At 50.7% G+C, this 19,991-nt stretch overlaps 1 protein-coding gene across 3 annotated transcripts in view; it reads right to left on the reverse strand.

Annotated features, from left to right (window-relative positions):
- LOC128721813 (glutamate-gated chloride channel) overlaps positions 1-19,991 on the reverse strand; it is an 84,647-nt gene that overhangs the window by 5,311 nt on the left and 59,345 nt on the right. For 2 of the 3 annotated variants that reach the window (XM_053815607.1, XM_053815605.1), the window contains exons 6-11: positions 7,547-7,616; positions 3,623-3,859; positions 3,328-3,462; positions 2,872-3,189; positions 1,051-1,172; positions 424-548 (exon numbers count right to left, since the gene is read on the reverse strand). In XM_053815607.1, coding sequence (XP_053671582.1) covers positions 424-548; positions 1,051-1,172; positions 2,872-3,189; positions 3,328-3,462; positions 3,623-3,859; positions 7,547-7,616 — 1,007 coding nt within the window. The remainder of the gene's footprint in view (positions 1-423; positions 549-1,050; positions 1,173-2,871; positions 3,190-3,327; positions 3,463-3,622; positions 3,860-7,546; positions 7,617-19,991) is intronic. The other variant, XM_053815606.1, reaches the window with a different exon arrangement.

Genomic DNA, 19,991 nt, shown 5'->3' on the forward strand with positions numbered 1-19,991 from the left:
GTAGTCGGTGTGTTGTGTGCCGTAGTTTCGACCGAAACGAAACCGAAGCGGTGAATGTGGCTGGTGTTGTGGTAGTTGTTGTTTTATTTTTTTCTGACGCGTGTGAGGCTGTGGTAACCGAAAATGAGAGACACACAAAAACCAATCCGAGAAATGTCGAACGACGCGTGGCCTAAGAGGTACGCACGCCCGCAAACATAGACCGAAACGAAACGAAACGAAACAAGGTTTAAGCGCATACGCATATAAAGGAAAAACGGAAGTCAACGGAATATGCTGGGAAAACGGCACAACCGTGAAACGTCCCTGCGCCAGTGACCTCTGACACCTGCAGTACGGCGGTTGAACCCTTCCATCGAGGCTGGAAGGCAGCCCATATCCTCTTCGAGGTGGACGCAGGAACAAGGACCTAGTTTCGCTTACCTGGTCGGGAGCTTCGACATCCAGCTGCGGCAGCAGTTCGGCCGCTTCGGGGCCTGCATGTGCACCTCGCACTGACGAAGCTTTTCCAGCGCCAACGGATCTCCCGGATGGCGCACGAGCGGTTTCTGTAAAAAGTGGGGTTAGAAACCGTTACTTCGGAGAGTTGAGACAAAATGGCTGGCTGCCGATCGAAGGAGCGGATCTGCTCAAATGTTAGCTTTCTCCTTCTCGCTGGGTGGAAAAATTGCACCGGTGTCCAACTTTTGATCGATCTCACCACCGGGAAAAGGGTTGGAAAATTGAGTGAAATGTGGGAAATTTTAGATGGAGCAGAAAACGAGCCTCCTGTGGCTGACCCGAAGGGGGTGAAACTGATGGTGAGACGATCCTGTGCCGGTTGAACTGGTGCTAGCTACGACTACGAAACAAAAAAGGAAAATAAAAAAAGAGGGTGCCCACACTTTGACACCATCGCAAAAAAAAAAAGGATGCTGGCCCAGCGTGAACCCATGTTCCGTGACCTGCGGTGTGGATGCCTTCCACACATGGGCAGGCGCACAATGTTGGTTAGTCCCAGGCTTTTTGCGAGAAAAACACCCCGAAAAAATCCCCCAGCTCGATACGAACCATCGCGAAGGTGGCGTTACTGTCGGTGTCCAGCAGATCCGAGGCCGCGTCCAGACTGGCCTGCTCCATTTCACGGCGCTTTTTCTTCATATTCTCTCGGTGCATGTCTGCTGCCCTATCCGCTTGGTGAGCATGAATGGATTGATATAGAAGCGCAAAAGAATTTATGTGTTCCAAAATGGGGGGGATGAGGGAGCGAAACCATAAAAAAAACCATGATTGGTGCAGTTGAGTGTTGAGTATAGTGGGGTGGTTGTTGGTGATGGCGATGAATGGGGGCGTGATTTTTGGGGTAGCAATGACCATGGTGGGACGTAGGTTGGAGTGTGACACGGTGGTACGTAAAAAGTGAAAGAATACCGACAACACATCAATAAAACGATGCATGGAGGATGCAGATGGCAAACAAGTACCATAGTTTGTTCAAAACGATATCGGGCAAATATAAAGAGAGCGAGAGATAAAGTGCATATATTCGATCGGTATTAGCAGATGTGGGAATATTTATTGTTTAAATTTGTAGCAATTAAATATTAGTTAAATAGAAAACCATCACCGTACGGTGTATGGCGATTTGGAATGGATGGGTAGTTATTGCCATTTCATGACAAATAAGGAATCATGGCGGGAGGAGTACACATGGGAGGAAAGCACATGGCGAGCGCGAGTTTGAAATGGCCAGTGGTATTGTGTGTGTGTGGGTGAGCGTGAAAATGCAGGTGCGAATGGGAGAGATGGACAAGAACGAAGGTGGAGTTTGAAAAAAAAAACGAGAAAGAAAACGAAAACGAACACGAAAAAGGAAACAACGCAAGATGGCGAACGAAAATGGCAGTTTTGCAACCGAACACGTAATGAGAGCACGAAACGAAAATGCAATGAAAGCGTCGCGCGATCGGAATCACGCATGAAACGGGCGAAAATGTCGATGCAGCGGATCGCGTAACAGGTAACCGAACGTAACGTGTGTGACGTGAGCAGCAGGAGGAGAGGAAAAAAGAAACGAAAAAAGAAATGCGGGTGACATCATTATAACCGGTTCGAACTACGGCTGTTTCATATTTAGGTAACGAAATAGCAGAAGAAGAAGAAGAACAAGAAAAAGTAGTAGACGAAGAGAACAGAACAAAAGAAACAACAACGAGCCCAAGAGGCTAAGGACACAAATTCGATCCAACAGGGCGGTGCTGGAAAGGGACGGTTGGCAGGAAAGGTCATGGGGGGTGGGGAGGGGGGGGGGGGGAGATTTCTTTCACTTTACGAAAGGCATACGGACAGAGCGAAGTAAATTACGCAAGCAACAAACAACACACACACACACGTACAACAAAAACGTAAGCAAAAACGCTGATAAAACACACTGTACAGAAACAGTGATGGCGAACGATGGCGAATGGCTACCGGCGCAAGTGGCGAAGGTGTGGGTGGTGGTGAATGCGGGCTCCAACCCGTCCGGGCACGTGCCTGCAGTAAGCTGAGCGAACGAAGCAAGCACCGTTCTGGGCGATCTGACAGCTGCCTTGCAGGCTAGTCGACATCCACGAGCTGTCAGTTGCGCCAAGAACCGCTGAGCTGTCAAGTGCTCAGCGCGAGGTAAACACCGTGTGTGAGTCCGCGGCTCGCAAGGACCTAGAAATGGTGGGGTTGGGACGTGGGGACAGGCGGTTGGGCTCGCAAACATAAAAACAAAAAGAAAAACAAAAAAGACAACAAAAATAAAAACAGGAATCCGAAATCGGAAGAAAAAAGAAAAGAAAAACGAAACACATCGACGACGACACCGAAGTACAACGGGAACACGAACAATGAAAATTAGCAAACCTGAACGGGACGCGTAGTTGACGAGGGCGAACTCGAGCAGGGCACCGAACACAAACGTCAGACAGACGCCGGTCCACACGTCGATGGCTTTGGTGTAGGACACGGGCGGCAGTGACGCGTTGATGCCGGACGTTTGCGTGGCCATCGTGAGCAGGGTGGTGACGCCGAGCGAGACGCGCGCCGGTACCGCACCCTGATCGAGCCAGAAAGAGACCCAGGACACGATCACCAGCATGCAGCAGGGGATGTAGATCTGGATCAGATAGTACGAGAACTCGCGCTTGAACAGCAGATCCACCTTCAGGCAGCTGTATTCACCTGCAAATGCGCCATTTAGATAGAGAGAAACGAACGAGAGAGAGAGCGCGATCAGGATGCTGCGTGTGCTGCGAGACCGCGAAGGGGTTTTTTTCTTTTCCTTTCGTTCGCGAACTCGGGACAGTTGCGAAAATTTACCGGTGTTGGTCTTGCTGTTACAGTAATCGGTCAAGAACTTCTCCAGCGTGAACCGGGGCAGGTGCAGGTTCTTCACCACCTGCACGGGATCGCCCTCCTTCCACAGAAACACGAGATCGGCCGTCGTCCAACCATCTGCGGGAGTAGGAGTTTGGAAAAGCGACCGTCGGTTAGTCCGGGCTCTGGCACGTCCGGGAGGGGTTCGCAGTTTTGCGTGCGGAATCGAGCGGAGTCAAGCGCGGCGCACCACGCGGATGGGATGGTGGATTGTGAAATGTAGTGTACTTTTACTTACAACTTGCCATACGCAGCGAGCACACCTGACGATCCAGTGGGTACAGCTTGAGATTCATCGGGCAGGCCAACGTGAGTGAAATACGTATGCTATATAGTACCGATCCGTACGGGAAGATACGGATGTAGACGTTCGGCATAATGATGTTGTGGAAGTGACCTTCCTTCTCGTTCGAGAAGAACAAGTCAGGCATCCACACACGGTTTGCTTCGGTCAGTGTAAGGTACTTTAAGCGGCCTGCGTGAAGTGAAAGTGAAAGAAGAGTGGAACTTGATGAAGCGAGGTGGTGTTGCGGTTTCGTTTTTGCCATGCCCTTTTCCCCGGTGGGTTTTTCCCTTTCTCTCTCTTTCTCTCTCGTTTGTGTGGCGCCACCTAGCGGCCGTGTGTGTAATGGATGGGTAAAGTTTAAGGAGCGCATTTTTGTGTGTGTGTGTGTATCTGCTGTTTTCGTGGAATGGGGCGATTTTTTATTTAGCTCACAAGCCTCGTCCATTTCGTCCAGGCACAATTTCTAACCACTCCCAGCGGCTTCTTAGAAGCGTTCCTGCGCTCGTCGTTCGTCCTGTCGTGTCTACCCGTGCCTATCCTTTCTCCCTAGCGGCTCGATAAAACGAAGCATTCTCTTATCGGTGCCGAATCTTCGCTCCAGGGCGCACGCCTTCTAATGGCGATGGCAACTTTTCACATTTATCTTCCGATTAATTATCTGTCGCCCTGTAGTTCGTTCTCGGCACACGCACACACACTAACCAAAAAAAAAACGAAAAAAAGAAGGAGCTTTCAAAAAACGGCCCCAAATAAGCCGACGGGGGAAATCGAATGTCTGATTAAGGCGTGGCGAGGTGCAGCGGAAGCAATAAATCTTCCACTTTTTTCGCGATTTTCCTTCGATTCCATTCATTTACCGCTACGCTTCGCTACCGGAATGGGTCATTGGGGAGTAGTTTAAAGAAAAATTAAGCGCATTTGAAGCGCAAGCCCCGGGGTCGGAACCAAAAAAGACGAGCACCCGAGTGCTCACTCTCGAGACACCGGCAGGCATCGCGAAGCTCGGCAGGTTCTGTGTTCTTGGGATCGATTCCGGTCCTAAACGCAACGTCTGAGACACGCTAGCGCGAGCCTCCGTTGTTTGCGTAGGACAACGTTTGTTCGCGATCGTCTGGAACGGTTTTGGAGACCTTTGGATCCCCGCGTACCCGTCCTTGGGATTTGGCGTGAAAATTCCCCACCCGGTCGTTAAGATTACGAAGTATCAATTTTGATTCGCGTGGGGTTCTGGGTTTCTTCTATCTGTCTTCTTCTTTTCATCACTCTGCTGCTATCTTGTCCTGAGAACTCGACTCGACTCATAAACATAAACAAGCCAGCGAAGGAGGCTGTGACGGTCGAACCACCGTGTGTGTGTGTGTGCATTTCATCTTTTCGTCTATTTTAATATCTCATTCTCACTCTCTCGCTCTCTTGATCTTTCTCTCTCTCTCGCTCTGTCTGTCTCTCTGCGCTATCTCTCGACAACGAATCCCACCCGTAGCATTGCTTCCTCCCGTGTGCTGGGTATTTGGAGATGAGGCAAGGAGGCCTTTATGGTGATGATGGTGGTGTTGCTGGCATTGGCGCGTCCCTTCTCCCTCTTCCTTTCGCAACCTCGAGGGGTGTGGGTGGTGGGTAAGTTATGATTGATGTGTAAACTTTACAGCCCTTGTTAGACATACACTGACCGAAGACCGAACGAGGCGTAGAGTGATCGAGACCAGAGTCGATGATAGATCCGTGTTTCATGGCCCCCGTCGACCAGCCCATACGTAGCTCTGTGTGCGTGTGTGTGCTTGTCGTGCGCGCGCGCGTGTGTGCATGCGTCGTCCTTGGCGTCCGGGTGCGAAGGGCCGCTCAGAGGGCATCTCCATCTTTTTGGTGAAGCTTTCCACCGACGTTCGGTTGGTACGTCACCGGTGACGTACCACGGTGACCACGGTGGGTGGAGGACAGTAGGTGGTGGTGTGGGTGGTGGCTGTAATGGTTATTTTTTTAAAGCCTCTCCCAGGGCCCAGGGACGACAGATCTACGACTCAAGCGCGTGGGAATGAAAAACTTCGCGCGCGTCCTAACGAGCCCCGGTGGAGCTCAAATTGATTTCCTCTCGGCGTGTTTGGCAGCTAGCTTGCAGAAGTTGGACAGAGCTTGTGGGGGGGGGGGGGGGTACCACTCCATCTACTCCCTACTCCCTCCCAAACATCCGTCTTCATCCTCCACCCGAAAAGGACGCGCCGAAATCAGACCACGGGAACATGTGTTTACAGTTTGCGCCCGTGCCCGGGGACTCATTTTTATCAACATTATTGCGTTTTTGGGGATGCGTCCTTCGGGGGTTGCTCGCGCTCTCGTCCTCCAGGCTCCTCCTGTCTGACATGGGAGACGGCTAAGGGCTCAACGAGCTCGAAGCGAGCTACATATGTTTCCGCGGTGGGTTGGGCTCCGATGTGCGTGCGGGGGAAGTCTGTCAACGTATTTCTTTCTTTCCTTTTTCTGCTTTTCGCATCCCCAACAAGCCCACGCCGAACGGAAACGAACCCCCGAGAGGTCGGGGGTGGTTATTTTTTTCTAGACAAGCGGAACTAACGCAGGAAGGAAGGAAGGGAATCAATATTTCGCAAGAGTTCGCGATTTTTCTTCACTGATTGCACCCTCCCATAGGCTTCTGGCCACCCACCCCGGGGGTGGGGATGGTTTGAGAATGGTGCTAAGACGTTTCGCGTCACTTCGCGCCCTGCGGGGGAGGGATGGCGTGGGGGGTTGGATCGCTAAAAGATGGCTCCCTCGCAAGGCCCCGACCGGAAACCCCTTGATTGGCACGTTCTTAGGGGACGGTGGCCCTTCTAGCGGAGGCCGTATTCTTCCATCGGCAGCCGGATCGGGTCCGTAATCGAATTTCGCCAAGTCCTGGGGCGGGAGGTTCCCCAGAATCGTGGCGTTTCGGTGCGAGTCTTCGGTCGAGTTTGTTCCGGTTAATCGATGATGCTGGGCGGTGGGTGGGCGTCATGACGTCGCTTCCGCCGTGATGAGTGACGGAAAGGGGAGCGAGGAGGGAGGGGGGGGGGGGCGATGGGGCAAGAAGAAGCGGTAAAGAACGACCTGATTGGATCGCCCTTCTCCCTCCCTCCCCCTATCTCACGCGCGCCTCTCCACCGGCTCGCGATGGATGGATGTGGTTTGTGGAGATGGCGCTACGCCTAAAGGTAGGCAACCGGGAAGACACTCGCGCGATGGAATCAAGCGCTGGGTGGAAAATATTACGTCGAGCTCACCCCAAACCCACCGAGACGGGACAACCCGAGTGTAACATATCGAATTTACGAGCGGGCGAGAGGGCGATGAAAATGATTTTCGTCCGCTTTTCGGCGTCCTTTGGCGCCCGAGGGCTGGCTGCCCGCTGCGATGGAGGCGCCCAGATGGAGACGCCCGGTTGCCGACGGGCGGCCTACGCCTAATTTCGGTGCGCCAGCCCCGGCCGGCGTGGGGAGGAGAAGGTGATTGAAATGCTTATGACGTTTAGCGAAAATTTAATCCACCTCTCGATCCGGCGCGCTCGCCTCCGGCAAGCACAGCTTCGTCGCAGAAAAGATGCTCTCGTTCAGCTTCAGGGGGTGTTTGGCGGCAGCGGACAATGGAGGAACGAAACCGGGGGAGAACAGCGACAGGCCACACAGGCTGCCATAGTGAAGGAAAAGCGGAAAAACACGGCACGATAGCAAACTGCTACCAAAATCACAGATCCGCTGCGGTACCTGCCTGGAGAGAATACGAGTGAAGAATCTTCGGGCTGTGTGTGTGCGTATGTGTGCGGGTGTGTGGGTGAGTGTTTAAAGATTAATTCGGTCCTTCGAGATAATGTGTTTTTACGTTCCCCGCTTGCAGGCCCACACTTACCTCCGATGTCATCGAACTTTAATCGTTCGTCCAGCCACTGTTCTCGGAACGTGAGCTGCACACTGTACTCCTACGGGTTCGTCATTTCGGTTTTTGATTGTTGCGATGGTTCAGTTTTCCCGTGCACGTGTACAACGGTGTGTGCGTGTGTGTGTGTGTGTGTGTTGTGGTGTTCATTTTGCACGTTATTGGTTGGACCCCACGAAAGGTTGAGGGCCGATCGGTGTTCGGTGGCGATCGGGGTAGCAGCAGGTCACATGTGGAAAGCGTGGAAAAACGGGGAAAAACGTTAGTGACATCTTGCGCGCCATCGCCAAAACGACCATGAATGTATATTGGTATCTTTCTACATATATATTTTTTTGCATTTTTTTTTTTGTATCTTGTTTTGTTTGCTTCGGGGCGGGGAGGTTGGTTGTTGGTTGGGTTGTTAATCGGTATGATTATAGTTTTGCAAAAACAAAACGAGACGCCATAACGTCACTGGGAGGCAGAGCAACGGGTTCTGGGCGAGCAGGCGAGGTGGGTTTGGGAAGGGGTTTCTTCTGAAAGGAGGTGGCTTTCGATTTGGGTCAATCATCTTCGTGCTACGAGGGATCTTTTTGCCAGGCGTTAGAGCATCGGATCAGGAGCAAAGTCGGGTGGCGTGAGTGTGAAAAACAGGGCGTGGTTGGTTGGTTGATGCAGGTTTTGGGAGGGGAGCTAGAGGGCTAGAGGTGGCGGGATGGGGCGGTATTCTGTCCCGAACGATCTATTCTACCTCGCGCGAATGGAGTTTTCTAATCACATTTGGGGGGGGGGGGCCTTTTTGGGTTTTGGTTTTTCCTTTTTGACTGACGAGTGGACCGAATTGTTGCAATTATTTTTTCCATTCCTTTTCTTCTCTCTGGGTGGCACTTGGGGGGGAGTAAGGGGGTGGGTAGGCATGTGCTACGTGTTGCGCCTAACACACACTCTCTCACATGCACGCACGCACACACACACGCTGACATTCGCACACACGCACACACAGATGTAATCTATACGTATCTAAACGCACATGCAAACCGGAAACGACGCAAACCCGGAAAGGGCAGGGCTGGGATTGGATGTGTGGGCGACTAGCTGTTCTTCAATTTCGACACATATCCTCACCGACGACAGGACAGGTGAGCGGGATAGCGGTGTGCGAACGGAGGGAAAGGGGGGTGGGGGCAGGCAGCAGGACGAGACGGATTCTGGGGCGGAATGGTTTAATTGAGCAATATTTGTGTTTATGGAACGAACTTTCCCTAGTTGGGCGTTCCTGGCGAGACTGGAGGTTACCCTCTCCCATGACGCACATCCGGTGACGGAGGGCGGAGGGGTGAGGGGTGGGGGTCTTCCTTTCCTTTTTTTTTTTCCTCAGTCCCGTACCAAACCGGGGCGCTCTCCGGAAGCGCTTTTGGAGACGAAGGACCAAATATGGCAGAAGCCATTGTTTGCATGGGTAGGTGGAAAGGCGTAATAAAAACAAGATCACATACATCGGGGGAAGACGGTGGGAGGAGAAGGAGGAACTGGCGGGCGTTACTATTTACATATAAAGGTACGTTGACGATTTGGCTCGAGCGTTGGGAACGCTCGTTTCAGGAATGTCAATATTGAGCTCGGGCTCCAGGAAGCTAGGATAAACCCAAAACAGTGCATCCAAAATACGGATCCGTTCGACAAGTCGAGACGGTGGTGAAGGAAGGAGCAGCCAAGGGGGGTGGGGGGGTTGAGGATGGGTGAGTGGGTGGTGTTTTGGTTTTGGGAATAGTTTCCATCGTTGGTCACAGTGAGCCACCACCCTTGGGATGAGTCGTGATGGCTTGTGAGTCGGAATTCGTTATTATTAGCAGGAAGAGAAAGAGACCGAGAGAGTGTAGAAATCGACAAAAAATACGACTTGAAAGGATGAAAAGTAACATAATATAAGTCCACTGTGCGTATGAGACAGAGAGAGAGAGAGAGAGAGATAGAAAAGTAAGAAGGAGAGAGAGACACGAGAAAAAAAAACGAAATGAGATAGAACGAGCACGAGAACGAGAAGAAGAGAGCTCGATAGAGAGAGAGAGAGAGAGCGAAGAAGTTGAGAAGAGGTGGTAATTACCAAAGTGTAAGTTCCCGAAAGAAGTTAAAAAGATTATAAGGTGAACCTAAAACAAAAGCAAGAGAGACAGAGAAAGAGAGAGAGAGAGAGAGAGCGAAAGATAGGAACTGAAAAATAGATTTGAAAAAGAAAGGACTATGATACGAAAGTATCCGAGGAATGGCCAAACAATGTACCTTAGGTCGAACTTCTTACGGTACGGGCACGGGCAGAATGTACGGAATGTTAATCGAATCGACCGAACAGCCGAACGAAAGGAGCGAAAAACCGAAAGAGGAAGAAGAAGAATAAGAAGCAACGCTTTCCCGTGTTGCGGGGTGGGAAACCGCGAAAATTGCTCAAGGGGGTGGGCCTTGAACGGGATCAGGCAACAGGACCGGGAGCTCAGGTGGGCAAGTCCGCGGGAATCGGATTTCCGATAAGAGGACACAGGGTACAGGGAACGATTGAGCGGGGGGGGGGGGAGGACAAAGGCAGAGCAGGCGGACGGTACATTAATTGTAGGTGTTGTAGGTGGGCGGACAAAAGCGGTTAAAAGTATGTAAATTAAAGCCGTAAACCTGGTGAACGAATGGGAATGCTGGTGGTGGAGAAGGATCGAGAGGGGTAGAGGGAAATTGAGGAGGAAAGAAGGCGGGGGGGGGGGGGGAGGGGGATTACACCGGAGTATCATGAAACGGAAATGCACAGTCCTGCGCGGTCAAATACGGACGGCAGCCAGGGAAGGACGAAGGCCACGCGGCGTGAAACGGTTTCTGCCAGAGAAAGTTCTCTGTTTGTGTGTGTGTGTGTGCGCGCGCGCGTATGTGTGCGCTTTGCCGTATATTTCGTTCGGCATCCCGGGGTCGCATCTGCAAAGATGCCTCGCAGGAGATGCCTCGTGTAGAGCGAGCTGGCAGGATCTACCTGCACGTAGGGCCTTGTCCGCCCCTTGGTTCTGCACATCGGAAGTAGGTTGAGGAACCGAAGGGTGCGAGGGAAGGTGCATGCACACAGCATTAAAAGGGGTTGCCGATTCCGGTCTCGAGGAGTGGAGGCGAAACCCGGGGGGGAAGCTAGGGAACGAGTGGACGCGACAGAAAAACGGCACTGGTCGCGAATTGGCAGTTCGCTCGCAGGTTTTACTTTTTTCTGGCTCTCTGGTGTGCTTGTTGTTCGCTTGCTTGTTTGTTCGTGTGTCCGTGGGGGGTGGAGTAGGATCAAATGTGTGTATGTGTGTGTGTGTGCTGAGTGGCATTATTTTGCTTCGGCAAAAGGGTCCGGGAGCTGGTTCCACTCATTTCATCTAACATTCCGAACATGGCCTGTGCAGGCAAGGGAAACGCCCGAGAAGGGGTGGAATAGGAGTGAAGGTAAAGTGGGGCAGTTAGGAGTTCCTTGGGGGGGTCAAAAAAGGGAGGTCCGTGCAAGAGCCAGCACGTATACAAACTGACAAACAAAACGAGGCGGAAAGGAGAGAGAAAAAAAAATGGTCGGTCGGGGTGGGAGATTTGGAAATGAAATTCAACATGCAAGGCCACCCCGCCCCCTTTTGCCAACATGCAATGGCCAGGGGAAGGGGGAGGGGGTGGGCGCAAGGATAGAGAGATGGGGAGAGAGGGGGGATGAGAGGAGGTCGAGCCCCATGCCCATGCCGGCGTGGCGTGTCAGAAGCCCATGCAGCATGCAGCATGCAACTGGCTGACTGTCTCCAGGACAGCCAGGGATGCAGAACGAGTCAGACAAAAAAAGGGGGGAGAGGGTGGGGTTGTGTGTGTGAGAGAAAGAGACAGAGAGAGCTTGAACATGAAGAAAAGTAGGGTGGGTAGGGATGCACCATGCGGATGCTTTTATCGAACACATGCACAACAAAGTAAGACCGAGGCAAAGGTGAGTCTACGTCCTACGATCTACTTTCGTTTCCGTTCTTGCATGCAGGGCAGGCAGCGGCAGGCAGGCAGGCAGGCAGGCAGGCGGACTGCGTCCTTCGAGCGGCACTCGTTGGGCATGCACGGGTGTGGAAGGAGCGACAGATGCACTACAATGGTGGCAATAAAAATCCTAAAACCCGCTTAAATGCGCCCCACTCATGCGATATGGCGCGAACGATCGCGGGTCCTTCGAGGACGAAAGCGAAGGAGCTACGGGAGGGAAGCGGCAGGATCTAACATGCAGCATGCAAGCGGGCAGGCAGGATCGAGGGTTCGTGGGGTGGTAGCGATCGACATGCATCGACATGCAACAACCGCCTCATGCACAATGCACATGCACATGCCAGCTAACTACATTCGTTACGTGGTTCGTGCCATGCGAGTTCATGCGCCCATGCGGTTCGATGGTATACGGCTACGAGAAAGAAAGAAACGAACAAAAGAGAAAGGAAGTAAACGAAACTGGCCGTGAAAAGAAAAGAGCAAGAGAAAGAGAGAGAAAGAGAGAGAGAGCAGACAGTAGAAATTGTAAACGGTGATGAACGGGATGCGCATGCCAGCCTAGAATGAAAAATAGAACCGAAAAAGAGAACGAAAGAAAAAAGGACTAAAACGAAAAACCCCAAAAAGGAGCAAAAAGTCGAATCCGCGAGCGTGCGATCGTGGTTCGTGGTTTCGCTTTCCGCGAGGTTGTATAAATCTAATCTAGCAGTTTGTTAGTTTCGTATTCGTTTTTTTTTTCATCAATCTGTTGTTGCTGTTTTTGTTCGCCGGATGGATGGATGGACGCTAGTCCGCAGATCCGTACGCAGATCCCGGAGCGAAGGGAGATAAGGTGGAATCCTTTTTCATTGGGAGGCTTTGTTATTTTCCCCCTAGAAACGGAAAGAAAACCAAAAACGTTCACGGTAAACGAAACGCAAGAGATAGATAAAAGAAAGAGAGAGAGAGAGAGATAGAGAGAGAGAGGTAATGTGTGTGATCGAGAGAGATAGAGAGAGAGATCGGAGCAACCATCCTGGGATGCCTCGTTTCGAGCAGTTTCCGATCGAGCTAGATTCGAGCAGGCTGGTTGCGTCCTGGGAAACGGCCTCCCAGTGTGCGTGGGGAGGGGGTGGTGGTTTCCAGGCGACCGGAGGGTTGAAGGGGTGGAAAGAGAAAAGGGGTAGTTGGTTGGTAGTCGTGTGGTTGGTGTCTTGGTGCTAGTGGTGGAGACGTTCGTTGCCAAATGACAGATGGAAGTAGTAGTTGTCCGTTGCAGACATTCTTCGCTGCTTCTCGCTTCTGCACCCGGTAGCGAACCGGAAGTAACACCGCGACAATACGTCCACGGCTTCAGGGCGGATGTCACAAGGTACCGCTAGCCGCCGGACGTCCTGTCGGTGCTGAGACCGTTGGGGCAATTATGCCGTCCGGCTTCGAGGTTCGTCTACGTTCGGTTGCGTTCCGCACTTGGCGCTGCCGCTGGTAGAGGTCCTAGTGTTGCTGTGTGGACCACTTGACAGCTGCTGTCACCTGGGCACCTTGACAGCTACCGAGAGGCCGAGAGTAGCGAGTTGCTTGAACGTACGGTGAACATCCGGCTGCGAGGGATGGGACGTGGACCTTTTGTCGCAGTACACGTGTACCCTTCCGGGACCGGAAGTTCTGGTAGGGCTTTTTGCAGGGCCTACCGCACGCACGCACACAAGCACAAAGTTCCTGCAATGTTTCGTGCGCTGTTTCGCTGTTCCACGTCACGGAGATCAGCGCCTTTGCAGCGCCAGCCGGAACCCGGCACGTTTCCTACCATAAGTTTATACACACACTTACATTCACACGCACACGCACACCGCACACTTACACACCGATGCGCACATAGAACGATATACTAATTGGGCGCGTGCATACGCCCACGGGCATACCACATTCACATTCCGTATGAGTAAAATGAGAGACAAAGACGAACGCATGGAAAATGAACAAATCAGGAAACGTGAACAAAACACAAAGAAAGTATACATAAAGCCTGGATGCGAAACCATACAATTGAACAGATTTGAAATTCGATTACAACGTCGGGGTCTGGTGGGACGAATCGCTGATAAGGGGGAGGTGGGCTTTCGAATCGAAACGTTTCTTCGAAATCGCGCGCTCTAACGACAGCTGCTTGTGATGTAAATTTTCTCTCTCTTTTTTATCTGTGGTAGGTCTAGTTGTTTTTTTTTCTACTGTGATTTTTTTTTGAGTGGCTGCCGTCCGGATCAGGTGCTCCTGTGCAGCGCCTCCTAGCGGTCGATGCCAGCTGCACCGAGCCGGAAGTGGGCTAGTGTGTGTTTGTTCTATCCGCCCGTAGGCGATTGTGACAGAATTGCATGCATCCGGATGGTTACAAGCAACACCGCTGACGTGCCGCAAAACTGGGTTAGCTTCGTGAATAGGGAGAAGGGGGGAGTTTTCAACCGCACTTTTGTTCGACGACGGTGCCATCCTGGCGTGTATTGTGTATCCTTACACTATCCCGGTACGGAAGCTTCGATTCGTTGCTGGTTGCACGCGTCAGAAAACAGCTTCTCTACACTCGTTTCGTAGGTACGCTTTTGTGTCCATGAGTGTGTGTGTGTGTGTATGTGGGTGTTGTGATCGCGAAAGAGGGTAAGATGATGAAGGGATGGGTTGCGATAAGAGCTGACAGTGATACAGACGCAAGCAGCAATGACGGGGTGGTAATGCGTTTCGAGCGAGAGAACTAATGAAGGTGTTGTGGGAAATAAACGAATAGTGATGCATAAAAACTTAAAATGTCTTTACCGAAGAGAAGCGTAGCGTTCGCTTCGTATTTTAGCTACAATTTATCTGCGTTAACTCATTTGATGGAAGGAAACTTGGCTTAAGCATTATTGCTCCTCTTTGAACGACGGTTTCTCCCAGCGGTGTGATAACCCATGTCGGGAAACTTCCCGTAAGCATAACGGTACGGTGGGCATTTGGAATAGTTTAATTAGTCGCTGAATAAATCAACAACCGTCACGTTCGTGGCATGTTGCGTTCGACAATAAAACCAGGTCGTCCCAAAGCATAGTTGTCCAGCGTGTTGCCTACATACAGGGGTAGAATGGAAATGTGCGCTGCCAGCGACAGGGATGTCGGATCAATTTCCCGACTGGCCGTGCGTCGAGGTTGCAAAATTGATGAAGCAGCTGATTAACAACCGGACAGTTTCACTTTTGATAAGGGTCGCATCATGCAGAGCTAGCCAAATTGCGCGTTTGTTCGGTTTGTTGGCACGTGAAATCGGCCACCAGTCCATCGAAACGGTTTCGGTGGTGAATTTACGCGAACAAAAATTGCTTGAGCTAGCATCCCGAACCCGGTGATCCCGCCCGCATGTGTGTTTACGCTTCGGGGGATGAAAAATTGTACTATTTTCTAGTGAAAAACTAGCCCCCACACCAGAAGCAGTTGCAACGTTGTGAATTAGTACCGTGGTTCGGTTGCATCGCGCCACGCGGGCACACCACAAACAGTGTTGTTGGTGTGCACACTTTATGCTTGTTAAAATAGAAAGCAAATGAAGAAAAAAAAAATACATAAAGTGAAACAAACCGAATGCGCACAGCAATAGACACACAAAAGAAGCGCACCTAAAAGATATGCTGCAAGGCGTGTGCACCATTTTACGATGATGACGATGATGAAGATGAAGATGCGGAACGATGCAGGCGCCATAATTTATTCTCACAGTTGCGGCCGACCGGCGGAACCCCTCGGGGCCCTCGGGTGGACGGAATGGCCACACCAGAGGGGGGAAAGGTTGTGGGTGGAAGGTGAAAGGGCGAGTGAAGCGGTTTGTCTTTGGGGATTTATTTGCATTCATTTTTTATTCCACCACGAGCTGCAAGACGCGGCTCGGCGGCCGACGGCCACCGCGAGTTATTGCATAATTCAACAACTCGAACAATGCGGTTCACAATCGTGTTCCAAGGGGCGTTTCGAGAGAGAGAGAGAGAAAGAGCCTGCAATGTAGTGTGTGTGCGTGAGAGAGAGACAGGGAGGCGAGTTCGCAGTTACCATATTTTATTCGCCCCGGCTGATACCATTCGCTGGTTCCCGCTTTTGGGCAGAAAGGGATTTACTGCCCGTTCCCGACCGAACCGAGGCAACCGACCGGCTGGCCCCAGCTCCAATGGCTCCATCGCTGGCTCCGAAGCCGGGCTCGTACCGTGCAAATGAATGGTAATTTATGCGCAGAAATTGCAGCAAAGAAGCGAACAAACCGCCATCTTAATGTTTACAGAAATCAGGCTTGTTATCATTGCACCGGTGGCGCTCGTGTCTTTGGTAGCCGCAGCCACAGCGGTCCATTAGGGGCTCGAGTTTGCCGGGGTTTCGCTATATTTCTCACCTCTTTTGGGGCTGGCGCACAGGTGCGCACAGGTGGCACTAACCGAGGCGTGGCACTTTCCAGTGTTTCTATGGTTTTTTTTTCTTCTTTTTTTGCTGTCGAGCCCGAGCTACCCCACACACTCACACAGATTGACAACGTTCGATGCGCTTTATCTACGAGTGCGCCAGGTTTGGACCGTGCGAGTTCCGAGCAATCGCACCGGGCACCGGTGAACGGATTGCAATCGTAAACTAACGTCAATGAAATAACGAAAACCGAGCTCGAAGCACCACTCGTCCTGCACCGAGGACGAGTGGGTAGCGATGAAGGATGGAGTTGCCTAACGGGCGCTTTCGGGCTCCGGCCGCTGCTCGATCGTGCACTCGAGATGCGCAGCCCGATGGAATGGACGAGCAGATAGAGCGAACGGAAAACATTTTGGGATGGTTTTAAAGTTAATTGGAAAAGTTTTTCCGAAGCGATCATACGCCCGGGCTTCGCACGACGTTCTTCCTTCTGCGACGGTGCCAGGACGCGACCTGGGACGGGGCTTTCAAATTTGTGGCCAATGCATTGGGACCGTCCGGTAAGATTTTCCCGGGCGCTCCAGCTTCACCGAAGTAGGCTGACTTATGGCGGCCGATAACCGTAAAATGCACTTTACTGGGGCCAACTTTTGGGCCAATAAATGTGAACGGACTGGCCCGGTGAAGCCATTTTTTTCTTCACCATTTTCCCGGGCCCGCTCGACCGCGAGTTGCAGGAGTTGGCGTCTTCCCGAGCGCGAGTGCGCTGCAAACCGGAGCTGACCAGGCGCTCGGTTGGTGCAAATTTAATAGCTTATTAATTTTACAGCCCCGAGTTTTAGGGCCCCCGGTTGAAGAGTCGAGTCCGGGCGCCTCGTGCTAGGGTGAGATAATTCTACGGCGAGTGGCACCCTGCAAGAGGATGGACTCTGGTTGTACTTTACTTTTTTTTTGACTTCATTGGCTCGCTCACTTGCGGCACCATGACATTGGGGATTTTTAGCGGTTGCTCGGGGCTCGGAAAGTAGGTCGGGAGTTGTTTAAATTCTAATCTCTCTAACCTCGGCCAAGATTCAAGGTTTGGCGCTGTAACGAGCTCGTTCCGGAAACTTAAATGCCTATGAAAAATGTTGAAGCGCCCGTTTGGGTCAGCACGGAGCGCAGTGGAAGGCAGGAGCTCTGAAATTCTTAGTAAATTATTCAACCAGTTAATGGAGACGCCTGGTGCCTTTTAAAGTACCAGGCGTCTCCATCGTGATTTCGCTACCAACTGCACCGAGTGCCTGGTCGCGTGGGGCGTTGCGAAATAACGCGCATCTTAAAGATACCTTTAAATTGACTAGTGGTTGAAAGCCCTTTTTTGAAGCTTTTTTGGGATTGTGTCTTCTGTGCACTGTGATGGAGGCGCCTGGTGATTTGTAAAATTTGTTGCGAAACCAATCATGTTCGCTTCTGTTTCTGCGCCGCTTCTGGGGAAGCCATAACGGTTTGGCCTAATGAGATGTAAATCTTCACCCATTTACGAAGAAGGGACCCATCCGCTGGCGAATCCAAGGTAGGGTGAGTTTGTGTATATATATATTGTATCATTCTCTTTGTCTCTCTCTGTCTCTCTACCTTTTAACTTTCCTTTTCTTTTACTCTACCTCTAAGCTCTCTCTCATTCTCTCTCTCTTTTTCTTTCTCTCAATCTCCATGCTTCAGTGCTGCTGTTGCACAGATTCGCAGAAGGTCACCCTAACGTCGAAGGTCAGCTCAACTGACCCGGGAATGCCCCGTTTCGGGTGCGCTAATGATGTCATTCGTAGGCGGAAGCAGCAAACAGTGCTTGACAATCGTGTCAAGTGGTCGAGGCCACATGCACACGGTTCGGTGTGAGCCTCGGTCCCAGTAATCCTTTAGCTCTCACACACAAGCACACGAACGCCACCGGTCCCGGGGGCTGTCGAAATGTGTGCGGTACGCTTTCCCCTGGAGAATGTTGTTCGAAACGGATGCGGAAATGGTGATGAAGATGATGAGGATGTTTTTGAATTATTTTGCCAGGGGTTATTCGTATGCGAAAACGAAGCGCTTGCTGAACGGGACGAGCAAAAATGTAAATGTGCTCATCAAATCAGGGCGTTGGATTTGATTAGCATTTTTTTTCTCTCGCAACTTTACTCCGCTTAGCGCTCTCAAGCATCTTGCTGGTCGGCCAAAGCAAAGGAGCACCTGGTTTTCCGTACTGGGGTTTCCAATTTGCCATAGGTAGATGATAATTAATTCTAGCGAAAATTTTGCATTCCTAATGTCTCGCTTTCGGGGTTGATTTGATTAAGCTGCAAAGCAAACCGGGGGCGAAAATTTGATGCTCGGTCGCCAGGTGAATTTTAAGCAACTTTTGCCAACCCGTACTGATAGAGCAGCTTATTTCGAAACGTTTTTTTTCTAGACGATCGGTTTTGGGAGCCTTAAGCCTTTTTGTACTTTTGATTTAACACAATGAAAATTAAAATCAAAAGTTATACTCGTATGAAACACTTAAGATTTGATGGTTCAACAAAACTGCACAATTAATACTGAAATAGTTAAACTAACCATTGTTTGATAGTAACTGCGAGAAGAAAAAATAAAGGCAACGATACGAAACAAGAAAAAGACAGAGAGATATAGAGATACAGAAAAAGAAAGATAGAGATAGGAGAGAGAGAGTAAAATAACAAACACGATAGTAAGATCGAAGTAACGTGGGTGTTGGAAAGGTGATACACGTTGAAACGCAACAGCACGTTAAGAACGAGTTTACATACGTACATCAATCAAATACTGCAATAAATTATGGATTATGCGCCGATCAGCACGGCGGCGATAACGACGACCAGTGATGAGGACGATAAACGGCTAGTATAAACGTATAGAAAAACGATTGCTCACTCGTTACATATTACGCACACGAGGTAGGGAAGTATTGAAGCTAGACGGTACACGTGAACGTGATGTTTGAATAAGTACAAAGTTATACGATACGGATTGTTAAGATGGTCGTGTTGAGGAATGTTGTTGGGTAGTACAGGACGAACTTAGCTAAGATACGGGCAACGAAAAATAAAACACACATACCGTGGGTGAAGGAATGGTTGGATGGATGGATCTAATGCGAGATGAACGGTGCCACGAATGATGCTCGGAAAATGGATTAATGCGACGAATTTCGATCAAATCCTTAACAGGTACGACAACCAAAACGAAACGAATGAATGATCTATGATATAGACAAACAAACGGCGGTAAACAGAATTGTAAACAGCCGGAAAATGAGACTATCTGGAGCCGTTGTGTATCGCAATCCCTAACTTTGCGTGTTGCCGACGAATCGATTCAATGGCTTAGGGAAATATGCCCAAGTAATAGCAATAACGTGAAACTGGTAAAACGATAGATAATATAGAAGAAAACAGATACAAAAGAACGGATCATAACAAAACAATCGATATTAAGAAACAAAGGGGAAAATAAAATAAAAAACGCTTAAATCATCCTAGTTCCTTCCAAACTGTAACAGACGCACTTCGCTTTGAACAATAAAACCGAGTGCGAATGCTGTGATGTGTGGGCAGCTTCAGGGGTGTGTGCGTATGGCTTATTGTTCTATTTTCTGTATCCGGTTCGGTCGTTTCACTGATAAAGAACCTAAGCAAAACACCGAGCGTAGGCGTTCGAGGTTGGAGGATTCGAATACGAGTGGCGCCTTTGCATGTCATAACAATGCTGTTCATGCGTACGGCAGGACGCTGCTTCGCACCGGAAGCAGCAGTACGAAGCGACACCGTATAATAGAAACCGTTCAAGCAGTGAAAGCAGCGAATAACAACGAGCAGAAGAATGCGAACAGGAAGTAGAGATAGAAAACACTCCAAACAAAGAAACGCGAGATAACGGAGAAGGGGTGTGTCCTTTTGAGGGTGCATGGGTTTTTTGTTCTCCTTCCGGTCGTTGCAGCGGCCACGGTCGTCTGGACCGCCTGTGTGTGGGGATGCAATCGCGTCTG

Source organism: Anopheles nili, chromosome 2, assembly GCF_943737925.1.
Source record: "Anopheles nili chromosome 2, idAnoNiliSN_F5_01, whole genome shotgun sequence".
Taxonomy (NCBI): domain Eukaryota; kingdom Metazoa; phylum Arthropoda; class Insecta; order Diptera; family Culicidae; genus Anopheles; species Anopheles nili.